Source organism: Mirounga angustirostris, unplaced genomic scaffold (assembly GCF_029215605.1).
Source record: "Mirounga angustirostris isolate CCGP_5_RB_7025 unplaced genomic scaffold, mMirAng1.0.hap1 SCAF_5, whole genome shotgun sequence".
In the NCBI taxonomy this organism is placed as follows: Eukaryota; Metazoa; Chordata; class Mammalia; order Carnivora; family Phocidae; genus Mirounga; species Mirounga angustirostris.
The window spans coordinates 63,575,703-63,590,263 of record NW_026991713.1 but is presented as its reverse complement, the minus strand read 5'-3'; the positions used below and the strand labels follow the sequence as shown (position 1 = coordinate 63,590,263).

The 14,561-nt window shown below is 37.3% G+C and overlaps 1 protein-coding gene across 10 annotated transcripts in view; it reads left to right on the top strand.

Moving 5' to 3' along the window:
• SPATS2 (spermatogenesis associated serine rich 2) overlaps window positions 1-14,561 on the top strand; it is a 140,389-nt gene that overhangs the window by 107,392 nt on the left and 18,436 nt on the right. For all 10 annotated transcript variants that reach the window (XM_064591296.1, XM_064591291.1, XM_064591293.1 and 7 more), the window contains 5 exons: window positions 1,710-1,818; window positions 2,939-2,988; window positions 5,032-5,293; window positions 7,269-7,448; window positions 10,446-10,581. In XM_064591296.1, the coding sequence (XP_064447366.1) occupies window positions 1,710-1,818; window positions 2,939-2,988; window positions 5,032-5,293; window positions 7,269-7,448; window positions 10,446-10,581 (737 nt within the window). The remainder of the gene's footprint in view (window positions 1-1,709; window positions 1,819-2,938; window positions 2,989-5,031; window positions 5,294-7,268; window positions 7,449-10,445; window positions 10,582-14,561) is intronic.

Genomic DNA, 14,561 nt, shown 5'->3' with positions numbered 1-14,561 from the left:
GTGGGTGGGGGGAGAATGGGTGAAATAAATAAAAAGTATTAAGAGTACACTTATCTTCATGAGCACTAAGAAATGTATAGAATTGTTGAATCATTATACTGTAATTAATATAATGCTGTATGTTAATTATACTTGAATTAAAAAAAAAAAACCTTAGGAATAAATCCAGCAAAATTGGCATATCTATTTTATTTTATCTAAAAAAAAATTTTTTTTTTTAAAGATTTTATTTATTTGACAGAGAGAGACACAGCGAGAGAGGGAACACAAGCAGGGGGAGCGGGAGAGGGAGAAGCAGGCTTCCCGCAGAGCGGGGAGCCCGATGTGGGGCTCGATCTCAGGACCCTGGGATCATGACCTGAGCCGAAGGCAGACGCTTAACGACTGAGCCACCCAGGCGCCCCTAAAAAATGTTTTTTAAAGATTTATTTTATTTTAGAGCATGCACAAACAGGGGGAGAGGCATAGAGAGAGGGAGAGAGAGAACCTCCAGCAGACTCCCCACTGAGTGCGAAGCCTACTGGGGGAGGCTAGATCCCACGACCTGAGACCATATCCCCATCTGAAATCAAGGGTCCTCCAACTCAACCAACTGAGCCACCAGGCGCTCCTTGGCATATCTATTTTAAAGAACAACTTGGTGTTATGTAATGAATTTGTAGATGCCCTAATATTCAAGAATTCTAGGGCTTATACACAAGGGAGACATTCTCTCACTCTTCACAGAAGATGTGATTTTTTTTCTTTTTTAATTGCTTACAATGTGATAAAGTTGTTTTAAGCACTGAAGATTCAGCAGCAAGTAAGCATAGGAGTATTCATTCCAGCATTTTTCATAGTAGCCAAACATTGGAAACAATGTAAGTGGCCATCAACAGGAGAATGAATAAATTGGCTATTTTCATACCATGGAAATGTTATGTAGCAGTTAAAATAAATAAGAGATGCATTTATCAACGCACAAAAAAATCTAAAAAAACGATGTTATGTGAAAAAAGCAAATTGAATACAGGTAAGTATGATAATGATATTTATGTAAGGCAAAACAATAGTATATATTACCTATGGATATATACATCATAATAGTGCAAAAACATGTATCAAGATAATACCAAATTCAAGGCAGAAATCTCTGTGAAGAGAAGGGGGATGGGATTTATGAGGGACTTTATGGGGGCTTCAGCTGCCATCTATTTTATTGTATTAAACCAACTATCATGTAGTGAGTGTTCATTATGTTTTGTATGCCTGAAACAGTTTATAATAACTTATAGTGTTATATTACAATTAAATGTTATGAAGTAAAAATGGTTTTTTTGACGTAAAAATGATTTGAAAAATACTACTGAAAAGTGTAAGTTGTTAATGTTGGTGCTTCATTAAACTTTCTACCTTTCTCAGTAGGCTAAGATGAGGAAATATTGATGCTAAATTACTACCTGATACTTAATTAAACCACCCTTTCTTGAAATAAAATCTAGCACATACCTTCTATTTCTAGAAATGTTCTGCTTTTCTAAGTTTTGAAATTAATTTTTTATGTGCTGTTATCACTCGTGTATTAATCATTCCCAGTGAGATGGTTGTATGGACTCTCACTGACATTAAAGAGTGATACATACCATTTTTTCCATTACTCTCTATCATAGATGTCAGTTGCCAACTGACGAACTGATGCTAGAATTAAATGATCCTGTCGTCTTTTCCAGATAAATGCGGTGCGTGCAATAGTTCCCAATAAGAGCAATAATGAAATCATCCTGGTTTTACAGCACTTTGATAATTGTGTGGACAAAACAGTACAAGCTTTCATGGAAGGTAATCCTTGTTCGGTTTTTAAATATGTGTTTGTTCAAATAGAAGTTGCTTCAGACTTTTATAACATTCATTCAGCAATCTGGTGTTTCATAGATGATATAGCAGACCCCATGATGACGTGGCATTTCTTTTTTTTTTAAAGATACCTCTTAAAGATATCTCTTTCAGCCCTAGAAGTAATTCATTCATAAGCTGTATGATATCTTAGAATAAGACACAAGCTGAGAAAACTCCACCATTTTATTCAAAATGTTCTCTATTGGTTTTAAGAACAAATTGTGTCGCTAGTGGTATAAGGGACTTGATTGGAATTGGGTTGAATAAGAATTTAAGAAACTCCTAGTGACAAACCGGTGATCCAGCGGCCCAGCAACAAATGACAAATTCAGGGATTCAGCATTCTCTTCCAGGCTCCTATACCATTTAGTTTGGTTCCTGCAAGTGACTCAAATGTTTAGGGTTTCAGTTTCCTTATCTAACATATAGAAGAATGGTGTGTTTAGCCAAGCTTTCAGTTTATAGAGTTGAGGAATGTTTTATAAACTTCTTTCTACATAACTTGTTTGGGAAAAACTTTGCCTGAAGCTATTGCTTCATTGAACAGCAGCACCAGATTGGGTCTTCCTGTTTCTGTTCTTCTGAATTTGTCCGTGTATAAGAAACAGACCCAAATACTGTAAGGTTTTTCTTTATCATCATGTTTTCTTTATAATGTTAGTATTTGGGTCTAGGGTAGTGTATAGCTCTCTCTAAAACAACATAGCCAAGGTGGTATGTGATCTTCTAGAGGGGAGGGGATGGCATATTTGGGGTGAAACCAGTTATCTTTGTATTTGGTCTAAACTATATAAATAAAATAATCTTCAAAGTGTTCAGGCTACATTACTCTCTTCTTAGGAGAACTTACTAAGGAAATTACATGGAGAACGGGGATCTAAATGGACAGGTATTCCATAAGTATAGTGTGATTGTCTTACTACATTAGCTGAGCCTTGAACCTTAACCTTTCCCTATTAGGAACTTTGGAAATTGTCCAGCAATTACAAAATACAGGGACACTAATTCCTGGTTGACCATGCATGTGGTAGGAGAGAAAATCTGTAATTGGTTTCTTTTACAGGTAGTGCCAGTGAAGTACTCAAAGAATGGACAGTAACAGGCAAGAAAAAGGTAAAAATGAATTAAATTTAAAACCATGATATTGGCATTTGTATTATTAAAAAAATTTAGGCCCTGCAAAAATATTTGAAAGAAAAGATTTACCTATGCCACTTCACTTCACCTGGTTTAAAAAAGTCTTCAGTGACACCGAAACACAGCTGTGTACGTAGAGTACCATACAGTCTCTTCCATGTGATTCAGGCTTGAACTCACAACCCTGAGGTTGAGCGTCACATGCTCTAAAGATTGAGCCAGCCAGGCCCCCCTCTGTTCACTTTCCTTCCATATTTTTTATTTCTGTTCCTCAGACTTGACAATTTCCATTCTCCAATCTTCAAGTTCACTGATTTTTGTCTTTTGTCTGCTGAAATCTGCCTTTGAATCCCTTTAGTGAATTTTAAAATTTCAGTTATACTACTTTTCAGCTCCAGTATTTCTTTATTAATTTCTTTTGGGTTATCTATCTCTTTATTGATATTTCCATTTTGTTCATACTTTGTTTTCTTGATTTTCTCCACCATCTTCTTGTAGTTTTTTGAGCAACTTTAAGAGTTATTTTCTTTTAAGTTTTCAATTAAATTCCAGTTAGTTACCATATAGTGATTCGACACTTCCCTACAACTCTCAGTGCTCTCATCACAAGTGCTCTCCTTCATCCCAATCCCCTATCTCACCCACCTTCCCTCTGGTGACCAGCAGTTTGTTCTCTGTAGTTAAGAGTAAGACAGTTATTTTAGTCCTTAATGTATCTGCCAGGAGATCTTTTTCAGTGGCAGTTTCTGTTGATTTTTTTTTTTCCTTTAAATAGGCCATACTTGTTTTTTGTGTGGTTTTTGTGCCTTGGGATTTTTTTGTTGAAAACTGGACATTTGAGGGGCGCCTGGGTGGCTCAGTCGTTAGGCGTCTGCCTTCGGCTCGGGTCGTGGTCCCGGGGTTCTGGGATCGAGCCCCGCGTTGGGCTCCCTGCTCCGCGGGAGGCCTGCTTCTCCCTCTCCCACTCCCCCTGCTTGTGTTCCTGCTCTAGCTATCTCTCTCTCTCTCTAATAAATAAATAAAATCTTTAAAAAAAAAAAAAGAAGGAAAACTGGACATTTGAATCTGACAATGTGGTAACTTTGGAAATCAGATTCTCCCCCTTCCTCGGGGTTTGCTTATTTTTTGTTATTGTTAATTTTCTGGGGCACTGCTCTTTGTATTCCCCAGGCGGTCACTCAGCCCAAGAGGGTGGGGCTTGCAACAATGGGAGGAGGTCCAGCAGTAGCTGCCTGCCTCTTTGTCTGCACCTCTGTGATCAAAAGCGGTAGTCAGTGATCAGAGCCTAGATCCCCAGTATTTGGAGGACGGGGTTCTTTTTCTCTACCCTGGCTCCCATAATTTCTGCAAGCTGCTGCAAGAACAGGTGCTCAGCTGCTTGTCCCCTAGGGTAACTGTTTCTATACTAGGAACTGATACTAACTGAAATTAACCGCAATTTACTATCCAGGTCTTCACCTGCAAATTGCAAGCCTTCAGTAGACTCCAGAATTCCAAAATAGTTATATCAGACAGATTCTGCCAGTGTGATTGTTGTCTAGGGAGACAGATTACTGGTGCTTCCTCCTCTGTCATCTTCCCAGAATCCTCTGTAGTGCAGTTTTAATTTATGTCTCTTATTAGACTGAGGTTGCACTTCATTCCGTATGTTTCTATCCTAGACCATTTTTTTCTGTTGGGTTATTGTTTTCTTTGTTTTTTTGTTAGAACTCTGTATAAATTTAGTTTTTTGTATATAGGTTGGACATATTTTTTCACATTTTAAAATTTATGTTTTGATTTTGCTTATGGTAAGTTTTACCATGCTAAAATTTTTGTATTTATGTGTTTGAGTTCATCCAAAGCATTTAACATAGTTATTTTAGTCAGTAGCTCAACATATACAAAAATGTGTTCAATTTCTGGAAGAGCATATGAGAAATTGGTAACATTGATTATCTTTGGTAACTAGAGTTATCTCTCTGGATTGTGGGGGTCTTCATTTTCTTTTCTTTTTTTCAAATCTTTAATAATCATTAGAACAAAAAGAAGAAAAGCAAACCCAAGCCTGCAGCAGAACCAAGTAACAGTATTCCAGATTCCAGTAAATTAGTATCCATTCAAGAGGAACAGTCTGTACCTTCTTCAGAGAAAGGTGGTATTAATGGTTACCATGTCAACGGTGCCATCAATGATACCGAGTCTGTGGACTCTCTCAGTGAGGGTATGGAGATACTTTCAATAGATGCCAGAGAATTGGAAGAGCCTGAGTCTGCCACACCACATATGCTGGATAGAACAGGTGAGTTTATTAACAGGTCTTTGAAAAGTTGCCTTCTGTTGAAAAATACAAGGGCTTCCTGGTTGAGAAAGCAATCAGTAAATTACATTTAGTTTTAGTCTTTTACTTTTTAGTTTTTGTTGCCTTTTATGTGAAAGAGTCTCATTTTGTACAGTTGATTCTTGAACAACATGGTTTGGACTGTGTGGGTTCACCTATATGTGGATTTTTTTTTTTTTTTTTTCAAAAAATACAGTACTGTAAATATATTTTCTCTTCCTGATGATTTTCTAAATAACATCTTTTTTGTAGCTTACTTTATTGTAAGACTATAGGATATAATACATATAAAGTATAAAATATGTGTTTATCAACTGTTTATGTTACTGGTAAGGCTTCTGGTCAACAGTAGACTATTAAGTTTTGGGAGAGTCAAAGTTATATACAGATTTTCAACTGTGGGGGGCAGGGAGGGTCAGTGCCCCAACGCCCATGTTGTTTCAGGGTCAACTGTAATTATCAAAGGCCAAGAAAAATATAGTTTTTATTACATTGTCTCATATTTTAATTTTAATTTAAGTCAGTCTTGTGGAAATCTTCTAACTTAATAATCCCTTAGTAGTTAGAGATTACAGAAGGTGACCTTAAGATTTTTTAAATTGTGTACTTACTGGGCGCCTGGGTGGCTCAGTTGGTTAAGCGACTGCCTTCGGCTCAGGTCATGATCCTGGAGTCCCTGGATCGAGTCCCGCATCGGGCTCCCTGCTCGGCAGGGAGTCTGCTTCTCCCTCTGACCCTCCCCCCTCTCATGTGCTCTCTCTCTCTCATTCTCTCTGTCTCAAATAAATAAAATCTTTAAAAAAAAAAAAAAAAAAAAAAAAAAAAAAAATAAATTGTGTACTTACTAAGAAAATGATGATGATGAGATGACGTCGATGGCGTTATTCTAAGACTCAGTACAGTGAGGAATATATAATAACTGCAATCCCATGGCTTTCATGAGAAGTAGATTGTTGGTTTTTATAGTCCTACATTTGTTTTCTAGTAAAGATTTAAGATTAGTGTTGTAAATTCACATATGTTGCACATTTTTTATTAACTATTTTGATGAATGTTGGGAAGATATTGGGAATATCTCTCTCTTTTTTTTAAAGATTTATTTATTTGAGAGAGAGGGAGTACACACATAGAAGACGGGCAGAGGGAGAGAGAAAGAGAAACCTAAGCAGACTTCGTGCTGTGTGTGGAGCCCAACATGGGGCTCGATCTCACAGCCCTGAGATCAGGCCCTGAGCTGGAACCAAGGATCAGATCCTTAACCAATTATGCCACCCAGGCACCCCAGGAATATCTCTTTTTAAATTGGTTTTTTAATTACTTATTTGTTAATCCATTGCTCCTTGCTCTGTTGCTGCTAGCCTTATTAATGTAATGACAATTTAAGAATTATTCCGTACTTCTTAGATGTTCTTTTACTGATTAGTTTGCTCATACGAAAAGACTTAGAGAAAGATACAGCACCTGTGCTGACCTCAACCAAACCAAAGATAGTGGCTTCCTTTTTTTTCTGAGCTGGCTCTCTTCTTATTTCCTCTTTGCCCTTTTCCTAAAACTTTCTAAATTCTTCGTTCCCTGGAACAGTGTAAAACTCTTTTTTCCTCAACATAACTTACAGAAGCTATCAGAAATTAGTGCTATTGACTCTCTTCGCTTCCTTGTGCCCAGAGCTACCAAGATACAGGGAACAAGCTAGCTTATCTAGCGATGTGTCATCTTCATTCAGGATGCAGCTTAGGGCTGAGCCAGATGCTACTTGTAGCCTCGTCCAACTGCTTCTGTTCTTTGTTCTGTTTTGTCAGTTGTTTTTGTTCATAGCCTTTAAGAGGCATAGTTTTGCCTAAAACATTTTTACCTTCCTTATTTGTTTATACTTAAGACTGCTTGATTGATATACCCTAAATTTTACTCTAAAAATACTGGCCTCTTTCTTTGACAGGGTCCATGCTGGAGAATGGCATCTCTGATTTTGAGCCCAAGTCTTTGACTATGCAGTCTACTCAGAATTCTCAACAAAATAGGAATGCTGCCAAAACTCTTTCAAGACCTACCACAGCACCTCAGTTTTCAAATCTGGGGATGGAAGATGTTCCACTCTCCTCCACCAACAAAAAGCTAGGTAAATCAGAAGACTACCTTTGAGAGAAAACAAAAAAAATCTGGTTTTGGCTAGCGAGGGCAGATTATCTCCTTGTTCCCATAGATAAGGTCTCAAAATGGTAGCAGGTAATACATTTTCTGTTTTTAAGGCAGTAACTACCCCTCTGTAACTCCATGGGCACAGTTGGAGTTTGATACTATTTTAGATGTTGTACAGTCTTGTTACAATGACAGGGATCCTTTTAGTGAATGAAAGTCAAACTACTGGTCAGGATGACTTTTCTGCTAACATTAACTTATTTCTTTTATTTGCTTTACTACAACATTTTTGTACCGTTTCCTTCATTTTTATCTCCTAGTTGACTTAACAGTAAAAAGATCTGCCATCTCTGACATGACATTTTAAAAAAAATATTTGCATTTCTCTTCACAACTTCGTGCTCTTAGTAATCTCTGTCAGACTTTAGCTTTAAACAAGATCGTTTCCTCTTAAGTAAGTACTCAGCATTGACTGGTGGTAGCTCTTTGCCTTTTTTCTTTAAACTGTAATAATCATTTAAATAATCAGCCAATAATTAAACAGGTAGAGATGATAGAGTGTCATACATCTAAGCAAGGTGGTCCACTCCACTAAACAAATGAAACATAGAAATGTAAGACACTTGTAACCTGTAGCGCTTTATTGAATTATTTATTCCACATGAGCTAAATTTAGTGAAGCTTTCCTTTTAAATCTAACATAACCCTCAGCTTGGTGCAGAAAAGCACATCAAAAATATTCAGTCATACAAAAAGAAAAGGATGCTGCTTGAAAGCTTTTAAGTAGATTTGGAAATAAATCAAGAGGAATTTAAATAAAAGGTTGAAAATCTGTATCTTGGCACATTATAAACTTCTTAGATCCATGATTCCACCTATCAACTGTATATATAACTTTGACATTGGTGAATATAGAGAGGTCAGTAGAACTCTTAGAAACTGGTTAGAATGTGATGGGTAGGTAAATATATTTCATCTTTATCTACAGAGTTGGCTTATCCACATATAATTCTTCAAACTGTACTACAGAGAGAGAATTTTACTAATTTTGTAGTGTCTATATGGTGAATTATATTCTACTGAATCCTGTCACTTAGAGAGTTTTGAAACTTTGGTACCTATTCAAATACTTATTTTTTAGCCTTTTTTCTATGTTTTGTTTCATTTTGAAAAGTTTTTGAAGTTGCTATCTTCAAATTCATTAATCTTTTTTTTTTTCCAACAGTTTCTAATCTGCTGTCAGTCCCATCCAGTGTATTTTTCATCTGAGACATTGTCTTTTTTTCATCTCTAGAGGTTCAGTAGGGGTTTTTTAAAGTATCATCCATGTCTGTCCTTAACATGTTTATGCTTTCCTCTACCTTCTTGAACATATGATATCTGATTATATTAGCTGTTTTGATGTCCTTATTTACTTGATTCTACTACATCTGTGACATTTCTGCATCTGCTTCTGTTAGTTGATTTTTCTCTTCACTATGGGTCATATTTGTCTGCCTCTTTGTATGCCTGGTAATTTTTTCTTGAATACCAGACATGTGAATTTTTCTTTGTTGATTGCTAGATATATATTTTTTAAGATTTTATTTATTTATTTGACAGAGACACAGCGAGAGAGGGAAGGAACACAAGCAGGGGGAGTTGGAGGGGGAGAAGCAAACTCCCTGCAGAGCAGGGAGCCTGATGCAGGGCTCAATCCCAGGACCCTGGGATCATGACCTGAGCTGAAGGCAGATGCTTAATGATTGAGCCACCCAGGCACCCCATGATTCCTAGATATTTTTGTGTTTTATTCAGGTATTCTTTTTTTTTTTTTAAGATTTTATTTATTTATTTGAGAGAGAGAGCGCACAAGCAGTGGGAGCAGCAGAGGGAGAGGGAGAAGCAGACTCCCCGCTGATTAGGAAGCCCAACTCAGGGCTCCATCCCAGGACCCTGAGATCATGACCTGAACCAAAGCCAGATGCTTAACCCATTGAGCCACCTAGGCACCCTATTTTAAGTATTCTTATGATTTGTTCTGGACTGTTATTTGGTAACACTTTGAGGCTTGCTTTTAAGCGCTGTTAGGTAGAACTAGAGCAGCCTTTAGAGATAATTTTGCCTCATTACTGAGGCTGTACCCTTCCAAGTGCCCTACTGGTGCCCCATTCTGGCTGGTGTGAACATGAACTATTTGTGGTCTGGGTGAGGTCTGGCGATTGTTCTACCTGTTCCTTTCCACTGGTTCTTTTTCCTGTCTCAGTAGTTTCCTCACGCCGATGCATTCAGAATTCTCTGTAGATCCCTGTACAATTTTCTCATCTTTGTATAGCTCTCTCCTCTCCAGTATTCTGCCCTTAGAATTCTCGCCACCTTGGCCTTCCCACTTCTCAACTCTGTCCCCTCAATTCAGGATTAGGATTTCTCCTCCTTGCACTGCAGCCTGGAAACTCTTGTGGCAGTAAGTTGGGGCAATTATAGGCCTCACTTTGTTTCTGTTTTCTCAGGGAAAAAGTACTGCCTAATGTCTGTTTTATGAAAATCCAGTTTCATATGTTTTGTCTGTGTGTATGTGTTTAGTTGTTTAAGACAGGAGGATAAATCCAATTCCTATTACTCCATCTTGGCCAGGATACCTTTTTTTTTTTTTAAGATTTTATTTATTTGAGAGAGAAAGAGCATGAGAGGGGGGAGGGTCAGAGGGAGAAGGAGACTCCCTGCTGAGCAGGGAGCCCAATGTGGGACTCAGTCCTGGGACTCCAGGATCATGACCTGAGCCGAAGGCAGTTGCTTAACCAACTGAGCCACCCAGGTGCCCCGCCTCTCTTTTTTTAATCTATGAAAACATCAATTTTTTGTCGAGGAGGGTGGCCACTTAGGGAACTTTCTTGGTCCACGTGACATGTGTTACATTACATGCATGGGTGTTCATATCCACCTTTCAAGTTACCTGTGCTCCTTTTTTATATTAATTCTTGGGGCTTTTTTCCCCAAGGTTCCAATATTGAAAAATCTGTGAAAGACCTCCAGCGCTGCACAGTGTCTCTTGCACGGTATCGAGTTGTAGTTAAAGAAGAGATGGATGCTTCCATTAAGAAAATGAAACAAGCTTTTGCTGAGTTGCAGAGCTGGTAAGTTAAGTTGCCTTTGATCACAATGGCACAAGAAGGATCACTTATGAAGATGGTCAGCCACTCCCAGGTTCTTTAATTCCTGACTCTTAACTGCTCTATATGGTAGGGAGAAACTTAGAAGTCCTATGGTATATTTAACTTTCTGCTTCATTCAAGTCCTTTTGGTCACAGTGTGGGAATGGGTGGTACAGAGAACTCATGTTCTAGGAATGGGCCTGAGGTTGATAGTGTTCGGAAAGGGATAAATAATTATAGAATAGATCATGCATCCTTACTTTAGGGTCTGTCTCTTAAACCAAGAACCTGCAACAAATAACATGATGTTTTTGAACAAAGTTATGAAGTAGAAAAGATCTATTTTTGCTTTCCTACCTCCTGTCATCCTTCCTAATGGCACCTGCCCGAATTGTCTCTTCTGTGCCTTATTATTAGTCATTGACTTGTTTTAATTTTGTGTTTTTCAAACTATGTTCTAAAAAATACTCGTATCTTAAAATATATTAATATGTGTTCTGTAGGGGAAATAGGGTTTGGTAATTAAAGAGATTTGAAAACCTTTTACTACTGGACTTCTTAAGTGCTTTTCCAGTGCTGATGTGCACCGCAAAGCTACAAGAGGAAGCTATACTGTGCTGTTTCTCAGGTGTATTTGATTATAGAATCTTTTGGGGGGAGAAGTATATTCTAATGTTTTTGAACACTGCAGCTGTTTTAACTATCAGATATTAAGGTGTTAACTAATACTGAAACCATAACTCCTTTCTGGGGAGGTATTTGTATTTTATAAGGGACTTTTTTGAAAATAGAAAAGCCCTGAGGACCAAATTCAGTAAAGTGGTGGAAAGACAAGCAGCTAGGTTGATGTTTGGGGATTTAAGACTGTCTACTCTGCTTCTTTGTAAAATATACCTAGATCTGAAATGTGAGAGGAAGTGTTCATGAATACAGAGAACCTACCCCACTCTTCCTCCCAGCCCTCCATCTATTTTCTTGCCTGTCTGTGCTCATATTCAGCCATGTCTCTGTTCATAAACTTAGTTTGGTCACTTCATGCCACAGAAAACAAGAGATAGAGGAAGTGTAGATAGCCTCAGTCCTCCAGTGGAATTGAAGATGGGGTGAATTAACGAAGATGTAGGATAAAGCCTCGCAAAAGTTGCTGACACCTACTTTTATCATTTGCAAAATGTAGAATGGTCCACTAAATCATCATAACCAAAAAGTACTTTTAAGATAGATAATTCATCTGCTAATCTATCTACCCATGCTTTGTCCCGAATCCTGAGTTTTCCCTTTCAGGTTTTATAGCTAGAAACTTAATGTCATATCTTCTGCTTTTCTTAAATACATGTTTACTTCAGCCAGATTACTTGTCTGAAGACTTAACATTTACATTTCCTCTTCCATATAATTGTTAATGCCCCTTTTCTATCCTAATATGTTCTTCTATATCTTTATACTTCTCTAAATCCAACCAGTTCTCTCAAACTTAAATTAAGCTCTAATTCTTCTGGAAATATTTCTAGGTAATTGGCTTCTACTCTTTCTGAACCATCTGGGCATGCCCTTTGACCTGGATTATTAATCATATCAGATATTATTGACTCATTTTGAAAAGAATAAAGAGCTAAGAGTAGGTCATCACAACTTTGCTTTGATAAGCCTCTGGTCTCCATGATTGTTTAGCTTACTGATTACTTAGCTACAGGATCTGATTCTATTCAGAACCAGCCTGAACCAGGAAACACAGTTCCGGGAGAGAGATTTGTGAATTCCTGTTGACTTGGAACCCAGCCAGGGGGAGCCTCCTTCGATAAATGACAAATGAAATGGTTTCCTGTCTGGGAACTGTGTATTTAGGATTGATGAGCAGACGTGGCAACCAGGTCAATTTAACTTGAGGAAAGAGATTTACCTGCCCTTTCCTGCTGGTGCCCTTCTCTCTGGCTGATTGGGTTTTATACTACCTTATTTCAATGCCCCTTGTAGTTACTACATCAAGACATAATTGGCAGGTGAGCTAACTCCATTTGGCACCGAACCAGAGCTTGGAGTTAATGTCACTTAGGAAGCCATTTTTTTATATTGGTTATAAAAGAAAAGCGAAGTGTTTTAACAAATTTGCAACAATAATATTACATTACCCCTGATGAGGCACTAGGGGAATTACATGGATAACTGCTTTCATTTTGGGGCCAAATGAAAGCTGACACATACCTGTAGGAAGGTAAAATCAGAGGCTTTCCAGTATATAAAAACTATAAAACTTAAAATCTGTTTGTTGGTGATCCAGTAATAATCATCTCTAGACCCAAGTTTACTTTTCTTGTTCATTCATAAAATTTGTCTGACTTACATTGTTGGAGCTATTAGTTGACTTAAATTTAAGGCTATTAAGGAACAGGATATGGAATGGAACATGAAGCTAAAGTAGATAAATTATTTTGGATAGTTGTCATATAATATGTTGGTGAAAATGCCAACAGGAAACACACTCAACTTGCCTTTTAAATAAAAACTTCTATTTTATTGAAAGTCAAAAGATACTCATTTAAAAGGTGAAAATGCATAAGAAATTTGAAATTCTATAATACATAAAGTCAATGTAAGTTTATGCTTAAGATGGAAATTTTTCCTAGCTGATTCCCCATTCATCTTAGAAAAGTTACTTCCTTTTATTTGAGCTTCCCTTTTCCTCTCATATTAAGCTACCAATAGTCTTACTTAAGGCTTTTAGATGCTTAAATCTAAAGTCCATATAAAGATGGTGGAAACTTAGGTATCATTTTATGAACCAAAGCATTTTCAAAAATGTCTAAAAAGCATAGAAATAAAGGAATAGGCTGATGTAATAATGTGTTCCCAAAAAAGGTCCATAGCACTCTATAGGTTTAAATTATTCTTCAGTTTTTGCATGTTTAATACATTGATACCTTATTTCTATTAGTACTTGGCCTGCATGGTTTTCGATGTTCTTTAATTTAAAATTTTAATTTTTTAACCATCTGTGAAAATAACTAGTAACATATGAAAATTACAGTTTACCAAACATATTCAGTCATATATGATTTATTTATCTGGATTTCTATCCTGCGAAGTAGGAATTTTAAATTTAGCTCTACTGTTTAAAAGGGATTTGAGTGTTAGGTTAAACAATTTGTCTAACGTGACATCATAAGTTGCAGACTCAGTGTTTGAATCTCTGTATTCTGACTCCCAGTAACCTGTGATTGTCATGCCATCTATCACTGATAGCCCACTTCTCACTAAAGCTTGTGAAAAATGCTAGAGACTTGGTACTTGTCATATATATTATTTCCTTCTCAGCTTTTATAAAGGCTATGTAACAGGTTAATTTAGGGACTAAGGAATTTTGTTATTATGGAACAGGGTAAGAATGAGGAGGACCAAGATTTTGACTGAGCCTATAAAAGCCTTTATAAGATTTTTTGAGTTCGATAAAATAAATCTATAAGAAGGAATAGTCCATCCAAATATTACTTTGTAATTCAGAAGCCCTAAATCACTCTTCTTAAGTCACAACTTAAAATGACTTATGATTCACATATCCTTCAGGTTGGATCCTAGTTGTGGGGAAGGTATGAAGATTAAGGGAAAGGTAACTATGGAGTGGGGTCAATTAGAAAAGATTTCTTTTTTTTTTTTTTTTAAAGATTTTATTTATTCATTTGAGACACAGAGATACAGAGAGAGAGAGAGAGCATGAGCAGTGGGAGAGGCAGAGGGAGAGGGAGAAGCAGACTCCCGGCTGAGCCAGGAGCCCCATGTGGGGCTCGATCCCAGGACCCTGGGATCATGACCTGAGCTGAAGGCAGACGCCTAACCATCTGAGCCACCCAAGCGCCCCTAGAAAAGATTTCTAAAAGGAAATGAATCATTATTAAGCCTTGAAACACAGATAGGATTTACATTGGCAGAAAGGATGGGACTAGAACACTGCATTTAGGAGGCCTGAT